This window comes from Myotis nattereri (genome assembly GCF_964212035.1).
Source record: "Myotis nattereri genome assembly, chromosome: 14".
NCBI lineage: Eukaryota > Metazoa > Chordata > Mammalia > Chiroptera > Vespertilionidae > Myotis > Myotis nattereri.
Window position 1 is genome coordinate 61,732,067 of NC_138089.1, and position 22,168 is coordinate 61,754,234.

The following is a 22,168-nucleotide window of genomic DNA, read 5'->3' on the forward strand; positions in this document are numbered from 1 at the left end:
AGAGGGGTCTGCTGGGCTCTGGGCCCCTCACGGTGTTCCTGTGGCCATCATGCATGTGCCTCACCCCAGAGTCCCCTGCTGGACATTCCACCACGGTGGGTGGGGCCACTGGTCCCCTAACTCGCCCCCAGGCTTCTGGTTAAAGTGCCACCGTGAGGGTGGGTGGGTGTGTGTCACACATTAACTGGGAGAGTCAGCCTGCCCTTTGACAGGCAAGCCCCAGGGCCCAGGTCAGTTTCTGGTCAGTCTCAGGTCAGTTTCAATGGCATTTGACAGGCTGGTGGGGCAGGGAGGGGGGGTGGGTCCCTGTGGGGCTCCTCTCTCTGACTCCAGCCCCAGGCCTGGAAGGAGCAGCCACGGCCCCTGCATCTCAGAAGGGGAGCAGGGCCTGGTCTGTGCAGGGCCCTGGGGCCGGGTGGGCACCGGCCTCCACAGGGGCAGGCAGAGGCTCCGGCTCCCCCCTGCAGCCCGACCTGGCTCCTCGGAGCACCCCCTGCAGCCCGACCTGGCTCCTCGGAGCACCCCCCTCAGCCCGACCTGGCTCCTCGGAGCACCCCCTGCAGCCCGACCTGGCTCCTCGGAGCACCCCCCGCAGCCCGACCTGGCTCCTCGGAGCACCCCCTGCAGCCCGACCTGGCTCCTCGGAGCACCCCCTGCCCCGGCCGGGCGGGGCCATGGCCCGCAGAGCCCAAGGCTCCATCCCCCAGCCCTCGCCCACATCATCCTCAACCCCAATCTCAACCCTGATCCCAGACTGACCTCTAACCCCCGGCTGACCTCTGACCCAGCTGAGCCTGCACCGAAGCCTTAATCCTCAGGTTCCAGGCTCCTGGAAGCTTTTCAAGTCAAGGGCCAGCAGGGGAGGGGTGGCCAGGCTGTGAGGGAGCCCAGGTGCCACTTTTACAGCCATTTCGCTGCTCATAAACACCCCCCCCCCGCCCCCGACAGGCGAGTCACCGGAGGCCCCGCAGCAGCTGGTTGGCGCCCTGGCCTGCGCAGGAAGCCCGGGTTCTCACCTCGGGGAGACTGAGGGCGGGAAGCTGGGGCACGGGGCCTGGAGGCTCTGTTGAAGGCAGGGAGCACTCCCAGGGCGATCTGGGGTGTGGGTGTCCAGTCCCTACTGACCACACAGTCACGGCCCCAGGTTGTAGGAGCACCAGAGCCCAGATGACCCCACGCAGGCAGCAGGCAAGCCTTGTCTGCCCCAGGGCACTAGCCAGTGGGGTACCACGGCCTGGCCCTTCCCGGCTGCACTGGGGCCCCAGGACTTACCTGGATCCCACTCACCTGGAGCCCACAAAGCCTCCCAAGGAGCACCTGGAGCCACAGAGCAGGGTCAGTTTGGCCATGGGGAGGTCACGGGTAGCCCTGGGCAGCTTCTGTGGTTCGGGCCTAAGCAAGGATGTTGCTGTTCAAGAAAGAAAAAGGCCTGAGTCAGAGCTTTTGCTTAAAAAGAAAAATTAATGATTTTTTACCAAGTCCTACACCGGCCCAGGACTTTGTCCCAGACCCTGGCGGGGGGCGAGGCGGGTCCAAGTGCAGCAGCCCCGAGGTGCCAGGGCTGGGCTCCCCCCTCCCCCCGTGGGTCTGCAGTCAAGCTCCCAGGCCGCTCAGCCCCTCAGGTCTGTGGCCCCCGTGGTCCGCTCCTTGCCCTCCAAGCCTCTCTCTAACTAACTCCCCTTCTGTCTGCTGTGGTGTCCCTGTCTGCCCCTTCAGTCCTTTCCACATCTCAGAACTTTCAGGCCTTAAAAATAAAGTAAAATACAGCTTCAGGCCACCACGACACAGGAGCACAGCCCCGGTGAGTGACTTCAGTTTTGCACACCTGAGGAAATCCCGTGGGGCTGAGGGTGGCTCGTACCCAGGCTACCGGCAGGAAGACTGAGCTCTGAGAGGGCTGGCCTCCAGGTAGTGCCCATGGCTGCCAGCCAGGAGAGGCAGGGGGCCTCCTTCTGCCCTTGTCCTGACCCCCCAAGCCCACAGCCACCCCATATGGGACTCCTTGCCCACTGCAGCTTGGGCTCCCGGTGTGAACCTCCAGGAAATGCTCTCGGAGGGCCCCCAGTGCCCCCAGTGCCCCCAGGCCCAGCACCGGCCGGGCAGGGGCAGCTGCAGGGGGGAGAGGCAGAGGCTGAGCACACAATGCCCCCCCCTCGGTGGGTCCTCAGAAGGAGCTGTGGCAGAACGGGGGCTGGGTAGACAGGGGGGAAGATATCGTTCGAGATCCTGGAATTCCACCCCAGGGCCCGGAGACCCTGGTTGCAGGCTGCCTTTCTGCCAGCCCAGCCCCGGCTGGTTTGAGCCTGGAAGTCCCAGGCTCAGCCTGACAAGGTGTAATGATTCACGTGGCCCCCGCTCAGCACATTCCAGCGGCCGCCCCAGTGCCCGGCGCGAGGCGGCCGGCCCCAAACCACCCCAGCTGCTGGGCATGTTCCGCGGGCCCCATCCCCAGAGGTGACCCCTCCCCAGGTCTTCCAGGCTCCTGGGGACAATTTCCAAAGGACTTTCTAGTTCACAGGCTGGAGAAGGAGGCAGGGAGCTCGTCAGGCCTGGCCTCCAGGTGGGGAAATGAGGCCTGGAAATAAACATGACGAACAGCAGGGACAGAGCTCCTGCCCTCCGAGCAGGCAGCGCCGAGGGCTGTCCCAGGGCACACAGGCCGTTCTGTGCCCGTGGTGGGGCCAGATTTAAACTTTACTGGCCAGTGGGCAGCTGGGTCTTCCCACTGTTCCCGTCCTCACTGGCCAGGGGTCTGGGCAAGCGCCTGCTCTGCCCTGCCCTGCTCTTGGCCTCAGTCCCCTGATCTGCCATTCGTGGAAGGCAGGCCCGGCTTGGCGGGGCGCCCTCCGTAAGGGCCCAAGCACTCGGGGCTTGGAGGCAGACCCCTGAATCTGCAAACCTGAGGTCCTGTGTCCTGGAGCTTTGAGCTTCCAGCCACCGATGTGGGCCAGGCTGGCTCCTCCACGGGGCCCAGACCTGAGCTCTGAGGGGCACGTCTGGCCCTCAGCTCCGGGGACAGGAAGTTGTATTTTGGTCCTGGGTCCTGGGGAAGGAGGCAGGGGAGAATCGCAGCTCAGACCCAGTCATGTTTACTCGGGCCAGGCCCCTTCTGAGCTCAACAGGCCCATTCATTGGGAGCCCCATAAACCCTTTGGGGCTCCCTTAGGTTCAGGGCACCTGGACGCCAGGCCTGGCTGCCGCCCCCAGACCTGCTGGGGGCCACGGGCAGCAGGTGGGGCAAGAACGAGGTGGGAGCCTGTTTCCCGATCTTTGCTTTGGGATAACAGCTCCTGCCCGTGCACCTTGGGGGTCAGCTGGAAAAAACACTGAGAGCACATGCTCAGATCGTACGGCCTTCAAGGCAAGCCCGAGCCCAGTGGGCCCCAGGCCTGGTCTTGGCGCTCACCATGGACACCCTGGCGGGTGGGTGTGGGCTCGCATCCACCAGGGAGGAGCCCTTGAGCCTCTCCAAGGCTCCCTTCCTCACCTGTGACCAGAGTCTCCAACAGAAGTGGAGGCGCGGGACTGGATGGGGCCGGGGTCTGCTCACCTCCCCGCTCGTCACAGTCTGCAGCCCTCCGACCGGTGGGGTCACGGACGTACTGCCTCGCGGGACCCCAAAGTGGAAGGGAGGCAGCAGCAGCATTGGGTGGAAAGGACCGCGACTGGGGCTCCGAGGGACCTTCTTCACCCTGGGCTTGTCCCCTGGCGGCCGCTGCCAGGTTAGCGTGGACGTGCTCAGAAGTCGGCTCAGTCCCGTTCCCATGCTGGGCAGCTGAGTGGAGACCCTGGTGGTGGGGAGGGAGATGTGGGAGCAAGACCTCCCGCCCCAGGCCCCCTTTCTGCAGCGCCCCACATGCCCCTCACAACCTGGCCAACCACTTCTGGACCTGGATGGGGGAGGGGAGGGACTCTCATTTTCCAGACGCCTTCCGGGTGGGGTGTGACTTCCGGCTCCAGCGGCTATATAAAATCCCCAGTAGCCGGTGGGTCTCTGGCAGGAGGGGGGGCGGGGGCCGGGGGTCGGCGCTCCGAACACCCTCTGGGGCCTGTTGGACACGTGTTTCCGCCGCTCCCAGCGTGGGCTCCCGCGGATGCTATTTATAACCTTTAAGAGCTCCTGCTGCTGCAAAGTTTTCTTAAACTCAAAATATCACCAAGGCCCTGGGCACGCGTTCCAGAGGCCGCTTGGCCCTGCGGTTAGAAGGGACCAGGGGCCAGGAAGGAGGAGGCAGCGGGCAGGGCGTTAGCTCGACACTGGTCCTGGCTGAGCTGTGTTGGGACCTGGGTGGGGACCCTCAGGCCTGGACACCGGGCCCTGCTTGGCCTGGAGGAACCCGCTCGGTGGGTGGTCCTTGGCCACGCCGGGGCCAGCTCCCTGGGCCTCAGGTTCCTCTCACCCCGAAGGCCTCAGAGGACACTCGCGGGTACAGGCAGGAGCTGGCAGGGACACTGGGGACATCTCGGCTGGGACCAGGCTGTCCAGCACCCGGCACCGAGCCCGGGCCAGCGGCACCGTGGACGTTGGCTGAACTGGCCAGAAAGGGGAAGCACTTTGGGGAAGTTTATAAAATTGTGTGTGAGAGCGATGTCCGGAGAGGGGCAATGGCGTGCCAGAGGCCACCCAGCCCATCCAGACCAAGTCCCTGGGCCTTCCCAGCCTGAGGACACCCCGCCCCCCCCCCCCCCCCCACCGAGGCTCCCAAAGACAGAAGAGGCTGAGGGCCCTGACGGGGGACAGGTGAGTTGCCACCTTAGCGAGGGCTCCAGAGAGAACGCGAGTGGCTCTGCATAACTCAGACACGGCCCAGAGCTGGAGGGGCCCTGGCAGTCACAGGGCGCAGGGAGGGTGGGGTGCCTGCACCAGCTTCTGCTGGCCCTAGTAGAAAGCAGAGGTCCCAACAGCCCCAGATTCCATCGTGAACTCCATGGGGGGCCATGGTTTAGGCTCCTGAACCCCACTGCACCCCTTTCATTCCTGGCCTCCTTAGCTGGTGTAGGGGTGCAGAGAACAGGAGCTCTGGCCTCAGGACCATCCAGTGTGTCCCGTCACCACCAGGAACACCCCTCCCCACAGCCATCCCCACCAACCAGCGGTCACGCTGCCTCCAACCCAGGCTCCCCATCCATTTTCCAAGTCAGACAGGGCTATAGAGGGCTCTTTGGGGGAGGGGTGCGGAGGGGCGAGGAAGTGATGACCTTGCAGGGAGGAGAGGGAGGGAGCGAGCTACGTGTCTGGAAACTCAGCCACTTCTCTGCCCAAAGGCCTCCCTGAGTCTCAAGGACCAGGTCGCTCCCTCCTTGAACTGAGCACTTCTGTGTGCTGGGCTGGGCTTGGGGACCTGGGCACCCTGCTTCCAGGAGCCACTTCCCTGGGGGCTCCCCTATCCTGGGGGCTCCCCTATCCTGGGGGCTCCCCTATCCTGAGGGCTCCCCTATCCTGCAGGCTCCCCCGTCCTGGAGCCTACCCCGTCCTGGGGGCTCCCCTATCCTGCAGGTTCCCCCATCCTGAGGGCTCCCCTATCCTGCAGGCTCCCCCATCCTGAGGGCTCCCCTATCCTGCAGGCTCCCCCGTCCTGGGGGCTCCCCTATCCTGCAGGTTCCCCTATCCTGAGGGCTCTCCCATCCTGAAGGCTCCCCCGTCCTGGAGCCCCTCCATCCTGCTGGCTCCCCCATCCTGCAGGCTCCCCCGTCCTGCAGGCTCCCCCGTCCTGGGGGCTCCCCCGTCCTGGGGGCCTGCTACCTGAACCCTGGATGGGCACTCGCCTTTGCCCCTGCTTCTCACTGACCTTCTCTTCCCTTCTCACCTGCCCTTCAAATGCCCCCTCCTCTCTGAGGTCTTCTGGATCTGCCCGCACGCCCCCCCCCCCCCCCCCCCCCCGCAGAGTGAGACTCAGGACTCTGATGCCTCTGTCCCGAGGGACTGTGAGCCCTGAGGGCAGGGACTGCGTGATCTGGTCCCACTGCCTCCTCCCAGGTAGGAAAGTCCATCATCTCGCCCTGTACCCCTGCAGGATGGGGGGGGGGGGTGGTACTGGCTAGAGCTTAGAGTGCAGATACCCTGCCCCCTCTCACCCCCTCTCACCCTTAGTTGGGGAGGCCCCTCATCTTCTGAGCCTCAGTGTCCCCACGAGGAGGGAGGGAATCAGGGCTCAGGACCCTCCGAGGCCGTGGACAAGCCCATGGGTTGTGAGAGAGTTCTCCTCCAGGGGGCCTGTGAGACCCAACCATCAAGGGAAGGTTCTTACTAAATTGGGGGCAGCATAAGGGGCAAAGGTTGGTGCAAGTGCAGGAAAGAGGAGACTCGGGTCCAAGGATGCCCCAGAGTGACGGCTGGAGGACCGGGGAGCCAACCCAAGATCCGCCCCCCCCTTCCCGCCCCGCCCCATTGTACAGGTGTGAACACTCAGGTCTCGGCGGGAAGAGGCCCTGGAGTTGGTGAGGGCCGGGACCAGAACCCTTGATCTGCTCTGGATGGGGCATGATGCGCTGTGTCCTCTAAAATGTTCACTGTCTCCCCGAACAGCCTCTCCTCCCCACCCATCTGGGCTGTGGGCTTCCCTGCAGAAGGTCTGGTCTGGGTGCAGGGAGCTGGGTGCCTGGCCACCCTGTCCGTCCGCTCCAGGGCCTGTATCTGGGTCCCTGGGCTGTTTGAGGGTCAGTCCACATTCCTGGGTGAATGAATCTCTGCATCTGCTGTGGTCCCCTCCTGCCCTCGAGGCCAGCCTGATGGGGACGTGCCTGCCCCCTGGCCACCCTTTCCCTTGTGCCTTCCCTCTGCCTGCTCTGGAGTCCAGGATCTGGGAAAGGAATGGGTCGGGAGCCTTGCAGCGAGCCCTTTCCCACGAGAGCCGAGCCCTGACCCTGTCCTTATCTGGCCCGACTGTGCCAAGAACAACACAGATGCGAGGCTCACGAGCCCTAAACGTGGGGACACCGACCTCCAGGCCCAGCTGCTCTGCTCTGGCCTCTGTTTCCCCCTGTGAACAGGGTGGGGGTGTCCTTCCAGGGAATGGAGGAGGCGGCAACAGCAAGGTCCCAAACACCTTGCACACCCATTCCCACCCACACACATGTGCACACGCGTGCAGCCACCCAGGCTCCGCCAGGCAGGCTGCTCTGGCTCCCGATTCCTCTGGGCCCAGCCTCTCTCCTCCTTCCCAAAACTCCCAGTTCCCACCCAGAGCTTTTTCTCCTGTGAGCTAGAAGGTGTGAAGTGTGAGGTGTGTGCGTGCAAAGGCATGTGAATGGAGCATGTGTGTGCAAATGTGTGTGGATCTGTGTGCACAGATGTATGAGCATGCATCTGCATAGCCCCAGGATTTGCGTTTAAATGTGTGTGCAGAGGACTGTGTCTGTTCTTGGTTCAAGCCCTGGGGGCTAGGGTTCCTGAGTGGGTGTATACGTGTGTGCATGTGGACATGTGCACACATACACACTTCAGTGTGACTCCTGGTGGCCCCAGGGCTGGTGGGAAGGGACCAGATGGGTGCAGAGTGGCAGGGACCAGTGGTATCTCCAGGCGGCAGACCCAGCAGAGGAAGGTGAGCCTGAGCGAGGTGCTTGCTGAGTGTGTGTGTGTGTGCCAGACATCACCACACCTGTGGGTGGCAGGTATATAAATACCACACAGGCAAGTCCCAGAATGGACCCTCACTATTCCTGGCTGGGGGCTGGGGCCATTTTTAACACTGCTCCACCCCCTGGGCCACAGAGGGTGTTTATGTGGCCACTGGGGGCAAGGCCACAGCTGGGACTGGGTGGGGTGGGTGGGGACAGCCTGGACCTGTGGGGCCACCACAGGTGGGGCATCTGGAGGGGACAGAGAGGGCGGCCTTGCTGCTGCCATCGCCTCCGTCACCTCCTGTCACCCCTCTTCACCCCACCACTGCCCTCCTGTCGCCTGCACTGCCTCGCTCCTCTCCTGTCCCTTCCTCATCGGAGGCCAATTCCGTGTCCGTTTCCGGACGTTGGAGGGAGTGACAGGTGAGGAGTGGGGGTCGGGGGAGAACGTGCTGCTGCAAGTCACATCCCGCCGGGCTCTCCCCGGAGCTGCCCCCCCCCTGCTTCGGAGCCGGTCCCGTCTGTTCCGGGCTGTGCCACCGGTCTCTGCGCCGGCCCGGCTCCGGCTTCTGCAGCACGGCCCCGGGCGGGCGCCCGCTCCTCCTCTCGCCCGTGAACTGTTTGCCTGGGACAGTCGGTCCGTCCACTCAAACAACCACCCGATTCAGACTCCCCATCTGACGGACGGGATTTTTCCCTCCTGCTAAATTTACTTGCATTTTTGACTGAATTGGCCATTCAACAGAGGTTGTGTCCACATGCCCCCAGCGCCGTGCCAGCGAGGAGCGGCTCACAGATGGACACGCATACAGAGCCGGAGTGCCCCCCACGCTCACATGCACTGTGGTCATGGTCTCGTGTGACACACACGAGATGACAGGCGCCCACATGGTCACACATGTTCCCATCCTTGTGCCCCAGGGATACATGTGAGCACACGTCTGCAGGATCACACACACGCTCACACCGCATGCTGTGGTGACAGTGTTTATGCCCTCAGACCTGTCCTGGGGAGCCTCAGGGAAATGGGGGCCTGGGGAGCCCCGCCCGCAGCCTGGGCAGCCGGCTCCCTCCCCGAGGCCAGCTCCCCGTGCAGCCTCCTCCCCCCTCGCCGGCCGAGGTGGGGTGCCTGGTCATCTCGGGCCGCGGGGCCCCTGCAGGCCTTAATAGCAGTTCCCAGACCCCGAGCCTAAAAGGGGACTCTTTTTTTTTTCTTCCAAGGACAATAAATATTTGCTCTTTGGGAAACGGCTGGTGGGAGAGAACAGGGTTTGGCCCAGTGGTGGGGAATGTCCAGGGCAGTTGAGGGAGGCCACAGGCCACGCTGGGGGAGGGCTGGGCCCCTCCGGAAGCCGGACCCGCAGGCAGAGCAGGGCCAGGGCTGGGGCTCCTCCCCTCCTTCTCAGGCCCCTGCACCTCAAACTGCCCCCTTGAGGGCCCTTTTCCGCTCCCCCTCACCCTGTCAGCCCGCATCCCTTTCCCATGCTCTGGGGGTACCTGGCCCCACCTTGCAGCCTGACTCTTTGGACTAAATAGGGGGTTCAGGTTCACCAGACGCATTTCCAATCTGCCTCCTCAGACCAGCCACCACGGGCAGGCCGATGTCCCCCACCAGGTCCCAGAGAGAGCACGCCCTTCGGACTGGGCCCGGAGATCAAGGCTCTGTCCTCCTTCCTGAAGGACCAAGCCTGGCCCACGCTGTCCCCCAGCCTGTCCCCAACGGGCGCTGGTCCCTGGAGGCCCCTGCCTGTCCACCCCTCCCCTCTGCTCAATTGGGTTCCCAAATATAGCGGCCGTGGCCACAGCCGGCCAGGACACCACAGCCCGAGCGTCAGTCCTGGGCCAGGATCAGAGGGGCAGGGGCTGATTATAGGTCCCGGGGCCAAACCCAGGGCTTGCCTGCCAGCCCGCGGGCCCTGCCACCCCGCCCGCCCAGAACCGCAGGGTTGGAGCATCTGGTCCCGTCAGCACAGTGGGCAGAGGCGGGGCCTGAGGCTGTTTGGCTTGCAGAGGACAGAGTTGTCTGTGTGTGGCATGGGGGTGGCAGGACAGGCTGGGACCCAGGGCAGCGACTGTCCTCGGAACACAGCCTTACCTTGCCCCCCCGTAGCCATTGTACAGATGGGGAAACTGAGGCCAGGAGGAGCCAGGACCAGCCTAGGTCAGAAGACCCTCAGGAGCTCCTGCCTCCCCTCGGCCCTCCTCCCATCTCCCAAGCGCTGGGCTGTGCCTCCGGGAAGCAGGCCACATCCTGCTGGTGGCGGAGCGGCCCTGCTGGGAAGTCCTCCTCAGAGTCAAACTTGCACCCAAGGCTCCCGGGGCCTGGGGTGGTGCCCAAGTTCCTCTCCCTGGGCCTTCGTGGCTGCCGCATGCCACCTCTAGCCAGAGTTGGGGCGTCGGTGGCCCCGTCTGTGCAGCAGGGCAGGGACAGGGGCCCTGCATGGGGCCTGCATTCATGGCACCCAGCACGGGGTAGTGGGTTCCCGTCCATGTGGACACACCCGGGTGCCCTGCAGGGTGAGCTGCAGCCCATGGCCTACCTGTGCCCGGACCGGCTCCGGGTCCCCAGGACCTGCCCAGCAACATTTGACCTACTTCTAGGCTCTGGGTCTGGCCCAGGCCGCGCTCTGACTCCTCCGGGAAGTGTGGGCCTGCATCCCAGCCTGGGGCTGTGGGCCAGGAGGGCGGGCTGGGAGGGCCAGGCGGCTGCAGAGCCTGCGGCCGGGGACCAGGGCACGTGGGGAGCCAGACCCTCCTTCCCTGTCTCTGGCTCCTGGGCCCCAGGGACAGCCAGACCTCACCACCCCTCCCAGCCCTCCCCGCTCCACGTGGCCACCATATTCTGAGCTCCCCAAATGGGAACAGGCTCTGATGGGATGAGGGACATTCCTCAGGCCCCTCTGAATGTGGCAGGGTCTGCCAAACACTCGCCTGCTGTGCCAAGACTTCACTCCTCCACCCGCCCGCCCTCGTCTGCAGAGAGCGGGCAGTGCCAGCCTGGGAGCCCAGCAGCCCCTGCCACGGGTCCTGGCCTGGGGTCGGGGCATGTGTCTGTGGGTCTGGAGTCTGGGTTTAGAGTCTGGGCTTGAGGCCTGGGTCTGGCATCCTGGGATTGAGAGTCTGGGTCCCTAGAGTAGGTTCTGGTTCTGAGCTCTGGGTTCTAGGTTCTAAGTTTGGGGTTTGGTTCCTGGGACTGGAGTGTGGGATCTGGGTTTGGGGTTCCAGGTTCCAGGCCTGCAGTTTGGGGTCTGGGTAGGGGTCCTGGGTTCTGGGTGTGGGTTCAGGATTCAAAGGCCAGTTCCTATCCCCCTGCGCCCCCTGCTGGCTGCTCATCATGTCTCACTGCCCACACCACAGGTCAAGCCCAGCTCTGCAGGCTGCTGGGAGGACTTTCAGCGGCGATGGGAGTGGCTCCGCAAGCTGGCCAGCTGAGGGGGTGGCAGGTGAGCAGCCACTGGCTGGTTGCTGTCCCAGAACCCTCGTGGGTCAGCAAATGCCCTTTCTCCCCAATCCTCGAGCCCCACTCCGTGGACGGGGTTTGGCAAGGGGTCCTAGGCCCCCCGTGGGGAGGTGGGAACATTGAAATGTTTGGGACATTTGCTCACCCAGCACGTATTGAATGCCTACTGTATACCAGGCTCTGTTCTAGACGCTGGGGATACATAGCTGTGGAAGAAGAAAAATTCCTCCTACGCAGCTGATACTCACAGGGCGGATACACATCAGAGACATGAGCCCAACCAGCCTGGCTCGGTGGTTGAGCTTCAACCTATGAGCCAGGAGGTCATGGTTCAATTCCTGGTCAGAGCACATGCCTGGGTTGCAGGCTCGATGCCCAGTAGGGGGCGTGCAGGAGGCAGCCGATCAATGATTCTCCCATCATTGATGTTTCTATCTCTTCCTTTCCCTTCCTCTCTGAAATCAATAAAAAAATTTACAAATAAACACAGTAACAAAGAAACAAGCTCAGGAGAAACCAAGATGGTGGCATAGGTAAACACCGGAGTTTGCTGCCTCGCACAACCACTTCAAAAATACAATTAAAAGATGGAACAGACATCATCCAGAACCACAGAAAGGCTGGCTGAGTGGAAATTCTACAACTAGAAGGAAAGAGAAAAGCATACCGAGACTCAGAGGAGGTGTGGTGCGGAAGTAAAATACAAAGGTACAGAGGTGCACGCGGAGCGGGCTGGCGGCTGAGGGCACGGTTGTCTTTTTCAATTGGGAGGGAGTCTCAGGCTCTGAGCTCCAGTTCCGGGCGAGTCTCTGGGGGCCCAGACTCATACGGGAGAAGCGGGACTGTCTGGCATCGGTCGAAACTCGAGGGCAGCTTTCTCTCGGAGGGGCTTGCAGCGATTGCAGGGACACTGAGAAAGAGGGCCTCTGAGGGCTGGACCGAGAGCAGCCATAACTGCTAGCCCCGCCCTGTTGATCCCGTGGGCCCCGCCCCACCCAAGCCCTGCAGGGAGGCTTTTGCTGGATAGCCTCAGGCAGAGGCTAGATTAGCACCTCCCTAGAGATCCAGGAGCCAGTGTGCCCAGTGGTCAGAGTGGGACCATCCAGTTTGCAGCTCCTCGGATCCATAAAGGACACACTCAGTGGGAAGACTCAGTGAGCACCAAAGCCCCATTGAAGCAAGTCTTGCCCCATAGGGGTGTCTCCAGCACAGAAGTTCCCCCACTGCAGACACAGCTGATTCTCACAGTCAATTGGCCTGGAGGTCAATCCCTCCCAGTGATACCTACAACAATCAAGGCTTAACTACAACAAGACTGTGCACAAAGACCACAAGGGGTGCACCAAGAGTGTCCTCCTCAGGTAATTGGGGAGGCTGAACCACTGGGTCCTAGAGGACACTTAGCACAGAAAACCACTGTATCAACACAGGGAAGCATAAAAAATGCGGAGACAAAGAAAAAGGACACAAATGACAGAAATGGAGGAAAGCAAACTACTGGATGTAGAGTTCAAAACCACACTTTTAAGGTTTTTCAAGAACTTTCTTGAAGCCGCCGATAAATTTAGTAAGACCCTCAAAAAGACTGGTGAGACCGCCGATAAATGTAGTGAGATCCTCAAGAAATCTAGTCAGGCCAAGGCCAGTTTGGCTCAGTGGATAGAGCGTCGGCCTGCGGACTGAAGGGTCCTGGGTTCGATTCCGGTCAGGGGATTGTGCCTGGGTTGCGGGCACATCCCCAGTGGGAGATGTGCGGGAGGCGGCTGATCGATGTTTCTCTCTCATCGATGTTTCTGACTCTCTATCTCTCTCCCTTCCTCTCTGTAAAAAATCAATAAAATATATTTAAAGAAAAAAAAAAGAAAAAAGAAATCTAGTCAGACCCTCGAGGTTATGATAAAGGACCAACTGGAAATATGCATACACTGACTGAAATGGAGGATATTATACAGACTCCCAACAGCAGACTAGAGGATCGCAAGAATCAAGTCAATGATTTGAAATACGAAGAAGCAAAAAACACCCAACCGGAAAAGCAAAATGAAAAAAGAATCCAAAAATATGAAGATAGTGTAAAGAGCCTCTGGGACAGCTTCAAGTGTACCAACGTCCGAATTATAGGGGTGCCAGAAGAAGAGAGAGAGCAAGATATTGAAAACCTATTTGAAGAAATAATGACAGAAAACTTCCCCTTCCTGGTGAAAGAAATAGACTTACAAGTCCAGGAAGCGCAGAGAACCCCAAACAAAAGGAATCCAAAGAGGACCACACCAAGACACATCATAACTAAAATGCCAAGAGCAAAAGACAAAGAGAGAATCTTAAAAGCAGCAAGAGAAAGAAACTCAGTTACCTACAAGGGAATACCCATACGACTGTCAGCTGATTTCTCAACAGAAACTTTGCAGGCCAGAAAGGAGTGGCAAGAAATATTCAAAGTGATGAATGCCAAGAACCTACAACCAAGATTACTTTATCCAGCAAAGCTATCATTCAGAATTGAAGGTCAGATAAAGAGCTTCACAGATAAGAAAAAGCTAAAGGAGTTCATCACCACCAAACCAGTATTATATGAAATGCTGAAAGGTATCCTTTAAGAAGAGGAAGACGAAAAAAAAGGTAAAGATACAAATTATGAACAACAAATAGACATCTATCAACAAGTGAATCTAAAAATCAAGTGAATAAATAATCTGATGAACAGAATGAACTGGTGATTATAATAGAATCAGGGGCATAGAAAGGGAATGGACCGACTATTCTTGGGGGGGAAAAGGGGTGTGGGGGATGCGGGAAGAGACTGGACAAAAATCATGCACCTATGGATGAGGACAGTGGGTGGGGAGTGAGGGTGGAGGGTGGGGTGGGAACTGGGTGGAGGGGAGTTATGGGGGGAAAAAAGAGCAACAAATGTATTAATCTGAACAATAAAGATTTAATTAAAAAAAAAAAAAGAAACAAGTTCATGTTAGGGTGTGCAGGGTTGGGGAGGCAGGTCCTGGAGGCGGTGTGTCACAGACACCAGCGGGGCCTAAGCCCCGGGTCCCCAGGGGAGGGAACAGTCGGTACAAAGGCAGGGAGGCTGGTAGAACCTGGAAGCAGGCCAGTGTGGCTGGGGGTCTCCTGCCTCTATTCCCAGGGTCCTCAGAAATCAGGCCCACATCTTCCCAGCTTTCCCTTAGCTGTGCGTGTGGCCGGAGGAGGTGGTCGCCCCCGGAAAGGGCTCTCGAATGTGGCCCCAGACGGGACCACCACCCGGACATGAGTTGGAAGAGCCAAAGGGGTAGGACCCAGGCCCCTCCCCAAGTCCCTGGGCTCCCAGGACCCCCAGGGCTTGCCTGGGTCTTGCCTGCTGGGCTGTCATTCCTGAAGCACATGGAGCTCCGGCTGGGACCTGGGAGAGATGAGAGCCAAGCCTTGGTGTGGGCTGTCCTTGCTGCCCACCCTTCCCTCTCTCACTGCCCGCCTTCTCAGTCCACCTGCCTGCCCACCTGGCCGCCCCCTGCCTGGCTCTTGGCCTCAGCAGCCAAACCTGCCGGCCGCCCGGGGGTGGCGTTCCTGCCTGGGGTGTGGTGTCAGCTGTAGTTTGATGGGTCTCATGGGTGAGCCCTGGGCCATGCTGCTCCCGGGAGCAGGGCTCAGACCAAGGCCCAGCCCAGCCTCCACCTGAGCCCGGGCGGGGGAGTGGCAGAGGGCTCTGTGCACGGTGTCCCGTCCGCAGGACCACACCTGCCCTGGCACCAAGGAGAGGGACCAGGACCCCCCTCTCCACGACCCCACAGGCAGAGGAGGGTGGGCTGTATGGCTCTGCTGGGCGCCTGAGCCTGTCCACGTGTGTGGCAGAACTGGGGCCCGGAGGCCTGTGTCACGCACCCACTGCTGTTTCCTCGATCCCCGGTGGTTCCCAAGGGAGGGTGGTGTGTCCGCAAATGAGGTGTGGCCCAGTGGACAGACCGTCAGCCTGCAGACTGAAGGGTCCGGGGTTCGATTCCGGTCAAGGACACGTACTTGGGTTGCAGGCTCCTCCCCGCCCGGGGCCTGCTCTGCACGTACAGGAGGCAGCCCATCGATGTGCTTCTCTTACAACGATGTTTCTCTCGGTCAGTCCCTCTCTCTTTCACTCTCTTTAAAAATTAATGGAAAAATATCCTCGGGTGAGGACTAACAGCAAAAAACAAAACACAAAATGCGATGGGGCGTCTGGGGGACCCTGTGCAAGTCCCCCGCTGGGAGTGGAGGGGTGGAGCCGGCGGGTGTGCGGAGGGTCAGCGGGCCTGGGCCACAGGCGGGCCACCAGCGGCCTCTGTGTGTGTCCCCGGGGCTGCCCGCTCTTCCTGTGGCCCTTCTGGCTCATCTCTGTGGACCCCTCCCACCTCCTTCTCAGTCCTCGCGCCAAACATCTGGAAGAAAGCGAAACACTTGCTCCCCCGGCACCGGATGTCGTCAGGTTTCCAGATGGAGGATGCGCTGCCTCCAGATGTGGGAGGAACGTCCCGTGTCCCAGCTCGGAGGGCCACCCCCCGGACTGCTGTCCCCTCAGGAGGCTGAGCGACAGGAAGAGAGACGGGCCCAGCAGGTGGCGGTGGGGCACTTGCAGATCTCCCTTCGGGCTCCAGCCCCAGCCTCACACCCAGGACGGTCCCAGGGGTCTGGGATGGGGGGGGGGGGGGCATTGCCTCTGAAGTTTCTATCAAAGGCTCCAGGCACTTAAAAATAACAGGGACACCTCCCTCCTACCCCCTGCACCGCTCCCTCCAGACACTGGGCAAGGAATGGGGCCCAAAGTGTTTGCAAGATGTCCCTGCTCTCAGTATGCGCCTGGACGGGCCTCAGGCCACCTCAGCTTCCCTGCCCCCCTCCCCAGCGGTGGCCAGCCAGGCTTCCCTCTGTCTGCTGGTGCAGAGGGCTGGGCCCTCCAGGGTGGGCACGAAGGTGGGAACTAGGGGTGAGCATCCCAACCTGGGCAGCCGGGGCAATCCTCACCCACCCCCTGGGGTCCCTCAGAGAGGCGGACCGTCCAGGTCCCCACCAGAAAGGTTGGCAGAGGGAAATGGGGGGCCTGGGAGCAGCATCCGGGAGAGCTTCCTGGAAGAGGGGGCCGTGAGCCAGGCCTGGGGTGCACCTGGCAGAGGTGAGGCAAGGGCGTCGGGCAGAGGGCGCAGCGCGGACAGGGCCTGGCGGGAAACAAGCCTGTGGCATGTGGGGCTGTGGGAGAGGCGATGAGAAGCGAGAGTGAAACAGAAACGGCCTCAGGGCCTGGCAGTGCTGAGGCTGGAGGCTGTGGGCTGGTAGCTGGGCTGGCCCCCCCTGGGCCCCCTCCAGACAGAGGCATGCATTCTGCAGCCCTTCGGGGTGCTCCTGGACCCACAGACTCATGGCTGGGGCTGCAGCTGCCCGAGAGCCGTGACACACACAGAGACGGCACTGGCGCACACGGAACCCACCCCTAAAGACACCCAGGAAACACGCACAGACCCACCCCTCCCCACGGACACACAGAGCCCACCCCCGTACAGCCCCACTCTGCGCGGGCAGACACCTGGGGATTCGGTGCACAGGTGGGAAGTTGAGCTGGAGAGGGGCCTCAGGTGATCCGAGTCCTCCTGCCTCCACACGGCACACGGCACACACACACTCGGCGGCCTCTGCACCTGCTGGGTGCAGGGTCTGGCTGGGCCTGGGCGGTGCTTTCAGGGTGTGCTGTGTGCTGAGCAGAGGCCTTTGTCCTCCCCTCCCCCTCCCTCCTCAACAGGTGATTGGGGGGAATGGACAGCCCTCCCTCTCCCCACAGCTCCTGAGCCTGAACAATGCCCTCCCCAGGCCCCAAAATAGCCCCTGAGCCGGCCAATGTCCTTTTATGGCCCTGTCCCCATTGTGCACGCAGGGGTGGGGCAGGGGGCACGAGTGCCCAGACCAGATAAAGGCCAAGGGCAGGAGGCGCCCCTACCCGGCTCTGCTTCCTTCTCTCCTCGCCCCTCTGGGTGTTGACGGCCCCCATGGCTCCCAAAAAGCCAGAGCCCAAGAAGGAGGAGGCCAAGGCGGCCCCCAAGGCGGCGGCGGCTCCGGCGGCGGCTCCCGCTCCCGCGGCCCCTCAGCCCGAGCCCCCCAAGGAGAACGAGTTTGATGCCTCCAAGGTCAAGGTGGGTGTGGCAGGAAGGTCAGGGCAGAGTGACGGCCAGGGACAGGCCGGGCTTGGAAAGGGAGCAGGGAGCTCACGCTGGAAGCTTCTGCCAGACAAGCCCTGGCTTCGGGCATCAGGCGGGCTGGGCGGGAGGGTGGAGGGCAGCCAGCAGACGCCCCTTGCCGCTGAGGGAGTGTCCTTTTGGTGGTTTTGGAGCCTCACTCTCCCTCGCCCTTCTCCCTGGATCTCGCTCACATCCTTGGGGGATCCTGGAGCCGCCGCCCCCACCCTGCTGCCAGGCAGGAGCCTCCTTGTCCAGCGTGGGGCAGACCAGGGGAAGCAAGGCCCTGCCCAGGCTGGGTCAGACCCACCCCTGCCAGGTGCCCGAGCCCCAGGGCTGGAGGGCCTTAGCTCTGAGGTGGGGAGACGGGGGTACAGGCAGGAAGCTGGGCTCACGCTGTGACCAGTGGTCCCAGGAGGCCTCCGGGCTGGGAGGCTTCTTCGGAGGCTAAACTTGGAGGAGCAGCCGTGACTCCCACCTGTGGCATCGGCAGGCAGAGCGGCACGCACCCTGCCCCCCGCCGCCTCTGCCCCCCAGCCCCTCGGGCTCCCACAGGCCCTCAGGCCCTCAGGCCTCTGCACAGACCCACTCCTGCTGGGAGGAGCCGCGGGTGCGGATCCCTTCCCTGCTCTGGGTCTGGTGTTCGCAGCCATGGACCGGGCAGTGGCCCTCCTCCTCACCCCTCGGGCCGCTGGCTGCTGTCCATAGCCCCCTGGCAAGGCTCCCCTGGACCCATGGTGCCCTTGTCCAAGCTCACGGATCTGAGGTTGGCACACTCCCCTCTACAAGGAGGGGACAGTGAGGCCCCTCATGTGCCCCTGACCCCACTTTCAGCTGGTGAAGGGCTGGTGAGGGCTGGTGAGGGGTGGTGAGGGGTGGTGAGGGCTGGTGAGGGCTGGTGAGGGGTGGTGAGGGGTGGTGAGGGCTGGTGAGGGGTGGTGAGGGGGAGGCTTTGTCAGCAGGCTTCCTGGGGAGAGAGCTTTGCGGGCCGGGCAGCTCCATGGCAGGGGCAGGCAAGGTGCTCCTCTCACTGCTGTGCTCTAAGGAGGTTGGTGGGGCCCGAGGGAGCCGCAGCGGGAGATGTGCCAGTCGTGTTCCCCTCCCCCAAGCTCCTGTCCCTCCTGCGACCTTGACCTGGGCCAGTGATAAAAATAGACCTGGTATCGGGTGGGGAGGGGGAGACCAGGAGGAGAGCGGGTCCCAGGAGGCCTTCTGGCCTCAGGTGGCCCCGGCTGCTGTGCTGCCTGGGGGGGTGGGGAGCTGCCCTGCCCTCCTGGGTGGGGTGTGCAGGACCCAGGTGTAGGCAGGGCCACATGAGCAACCATGCCCAGCCTGGAGGGCTCTGTGAGGGGCAGGCACATATCAATACACGTGTGAACGCACATGAATGCACACATGCACATCACACACACATACATACACACACACCCTGTTGAGCTGAGCCCCCCTTCGCACTCCTGTGGCCAGTCCTGCCCCCTGCGCCCAGGCATGGTGGGTGGCAAAGCCAGGCTGGTTTGATCTGTGGCTTCAGGCACATCTGTCCAGGACCAGGGGCAGCAGGTCAGCCCCCCCTGAGCTGGGGGCTCAGGGCACCAGGCCTCCATCCTCACCACTTCCCACCAGGTGTCGAGGCTGGGGTCCACTCAGAGCGAAGGCCCTCGCTGGCGGGTGGGGAGGACAAGGGGGCAGGGGGTGTCAGGGTAGACAGTCGGAGGTCCCGAGGGATGGAGGCCGGGGTGCAGAAATGGGGAAGGGTAGGGCGGCTGAGGAGTTGAGGTCTGGGTCTGGTCAGAGTGACCCTCTGAGGCATCTTTGGGGTCTCCTTTCAGATTGAGTTCACCCCGGAGCAGATTGAAGGTGAGTGGGGGGTCGTGACCCTGGGGCTGCAGGGTTGGGCCTGGGGCCCCCCGTCTGAGAGTCCTGCCAGAGGTGTGGGTGAGCGGGGGGGCTCTCGCCGGGGGTGTCCACAGCTCACGCCCTTTCCCGGTAGAGTTCAAGGAAGCCTTCATGCTGTTTGACCGCACGCCCAAGTGTGAGATGAAGATCACCTACGGACAGTGCGGGGACGTCCTGCGGGCGCTGGGCCAGAACCCCACGCAGGCTGAGGTGCTCCGCGTCCTGGGGAAGCCCAAGCAGGAAGGTCGGACACCCCCCCCCCCCCGAGAGCTCCCCCTTAGTGCTGGTTCCCTGAGACTGCGGGTGGGGCTGCCACATGCGGGGGGGCCGCACGGGAACCTCCTGCTGTGCACTGGCCTCCACTGCCTGGACGAGGACATGGGCTGGTCTCGGGGGAAGCTGACAGGTGGCGAGGAGCAGTGGCTTCTGTCCCCCTGGCCCCAGGCTGATGCACCAGGTCTCCGGGTCCTCGGGGACTGACCACATGCAGACCAGGCTCCCTCTGCCCTCCTGGGCCCCTGGTCATCTCTCTGTGGATCAGGGCCAGTTGCCCTGGCCACACTGGCCAGAGAGGGCTGCTTGCTTTGCCCCCAGGAGGAGGAGTTCACAAGCCCAGGCAAGGCCTCCACTGGCTCAGCTGCTCCTGACCAACCGCAGGCGCAGAGGGTGGGGTCTAGAAGGTGATGGCACCAGCAAGGGCTGTTCCGCAAAGGAGGGCGGAGGTGCTGGGCGAGGCCCGTTGGTGCCACCCCAGCAAACCCCTCGAGAACAGGCTGTGTGACGAACGCCTTTCTGGTGCCCGTGAAGTGCCTCGTGGGGCGGCGTGCGGTGGGGAGTGGGGGCCGAGGGAGGGTCTGCCGGCACTCCGGACCTTCTCTCCACAGACCTGAACACCAAGATGATGGACTTCGACACGTTCCTGCCCATGCTCCAGCACATCGCCAAGAACAAGGACACGGGCACCTATGAGGACTTTGTCGAGGGGCTGCGGGTCTTCGACAAGGAGGGCAACGGCACGGTCATGGGCGCTGAGCTCCGCCACGTGCTGGCCACGCTGGGTGAGGGCAGCCGCCCCCACTCCTCCTTGGGGGGTTATCCTAGGAGGAGCCACTTGGTCACCTGCTCCCAGGTCTGACAGTCAAGGCGCCTCTATGGCGAGGGACAGAAATGGGGGGGATTTAGACACTTATGGGACTAGAGGAAGCGTGTTGGTGCTGTTCACAGAACCCGAGGGAGACAGGAACAGCTCTGGGCTCAGGTGGGGCACAGTGGGGGCACCCAGGAGGCTCAGCTCAGTCTTGGGATTCACTGCCTCAAGGTCAAGACCCAGAGCCACGTCACCTGAGTGGCCAAGTAGGTCACGTGCCTGCATCTTGGGCATCCTGACCCCACTGTCAGGTGCCTGGCTGGCAGGGGTGCCTCCTTCTGAAACAGACTTTCTCCCGCAGCAGATGCTATTGAGCACCTATTGTGTGCTCAGACCTGTGCTGGTCTCTAGGGTTATGTGTGAGTGTGAGTGTGTGCTAGTGTGTGCACGAGTGTGTGTGCGTGCGTGTGTGTGAGTGAATGTGTGAGTGTGTGTATGTATGAGTATGTGTATGAGTGTGCCAGTGTGTGCATGAGTGTGAGAGTGTGTTTATGTATATGTGTGTATTTGTGTACGTTTGTGTGTGCCTGTGTATGCATGTGTGTATGAGTATGTGTGTGAATGAGTATGTGTGTATGTATATAAGTATGTGCTACTGTGTGCATGAGTGTATGTGCATGTGTGTGCATGTGTGCACGTGTGTGTGTGCACATGTGTGCACGTGTGTATGTGAGTATGTGTGCACGTGTGTATGTGAGTGTGTGTGTATGTGTGCGTGTGGCTGGGGGTGGGAGAAACTGCAGTTGGCATTCCAGGGGGCAATAGCACAGCACACACAAAAGTACCGAGACAGGAAGGTGCCTGACCCAAAGCCCTGGGGAACAGTAGTCCCCTCCATAGTCAACCTGCTCCCCGGACCCCAGCTGTATCCCCACCAGCCTCATGGGGACAGAGCCAGGCTCGAGGGGCACCAGGCCCACACCTAGGCCCTGCCCTTTTTGACTTGTCACTGATTCTCCTGGACTCAAAAACGAGGGTCATGGCCAGGGCCTGGGGAGCTACAACGTCAGTGCCCAGAGGGGGCGTGGGCATATGGGGAGGCAAAGCGCAGGCAGAGGCCCAGTGTCCTCCCTTCCCTCCCGGAGGGTGCTGACTCGCTCCCACCCCCAGGCGAGAGGCTGACAGAGGACGAGGTGGAGAAGCTGATGGCTGGGCAAGAAGACTCCAATGGCTGCATCAACTATGAAGGTGGGCGCAGAGGGAGGGAGCCTCCTGGGGGGTCCTGGGGCCCAGGCTGCCCGGGGCCGAACCTGTACTCGCCTCCCTTCCCTCCAGCGTTCGTGAAGCACATCATGGCCAGCTGAGCCTACCCCCAGGTGAGCCCCTCAGACCTGCTGGCCCCACTGCTGGCCTCAGCCTGTGCCCCCTCACGCTCTGCCATCCACCCCTGCCCCGCCTCCCCTTCCGCACCAGCTCCGCTCCCAGTGGACATCCTGCTGCCCCCTTTGCCCTCAGGGAGCCCAGGGAGGCCCTGCTGGGACAGCAGGTGATGTTGGCATCGGTGGCAGATGGCCGGGAGCTGCGGGAAGGAGGGAGCCGTGGAGGCCCCACACCAGCTCTGCAGCACCCCCTCCCCCTGCCTCCCGCCTGTCAGGCCACATGCACCTGGGACTGTCACCACGCCCTGGGGCTGTGAATAAATGCCTTCTTCCTGCCTCCCTTCCTGTTGCCTTCCTTCCTCCCCTCCCCCTCCTTGCTCTCACTCTTCCTCCCTCTCTGGGGCCCTCTGGTTGGCTTCTCTGAACCCTATGAGCCAGTGAGCCCTGGACACAGCAAAGGGAGTCCTCTGAAAGGCTGTGCACAGACCCAAACCTCCCCATCGACCCTCATCCGATCAAAACGGCCCCATCTGGTGTGTCAACCCTGTGAGCTTGCCCCCCCAGGCACTGGGTGAGGAGCAGGGCTGACCTGGAAGAGGCC

At 62.1% G+C, this 22,168-nt stretch overlaps 1 protein-coding gene across 5 annotated transcripts in view; it reads left to right on the forward strand.

Moving 5' to 3' along the window:
• MYL3 (myosin light chain 3) overlaps positions 1–21,908 on the forward strand; it is a gene marked incomplete at its 5' end in the record, with an annotated part of 36,289 nt that extends 14,381 nt beyond the window's left edge. For 2 of the 5 annotated variants that reach the window (XM_081106354.1, XM_081106351.1), the window contains 6 exons: positions 19,035–19,062; positions 19,196–19,345; positions 19,986–20,159; positions 21,359–21,436; positions 21,524–21,564; positions 21,704–21,906. In XM_081106354.1, coding sequence (XP_080962480.1) covers positions 19,213–19,345; positions 19,986–20,159; positions 21,359–21,436; positions 21,524–21,552 — 414 coding nt within the window. In that variant the 3' untranslated portion in view covers positions 21,553–21,564; positions 21,704–21,906. Of the gene's footprint in view, positions 1–17,019; positions 17,164–19,034; positions 19,063–19,195; positions 19,346–19,985; positions 20,160–21,358; positions 21,437–21,523; positions 21,565–21,703 lie in introns of those variants that run through there. The other 3 variants (XM_081106350.1, XM_081106353.1, XM_081106352.1) reach the window with 3 other exon arrangements.
• Positions 21,909–22,168: the final 260 nt, after the last annotated feature.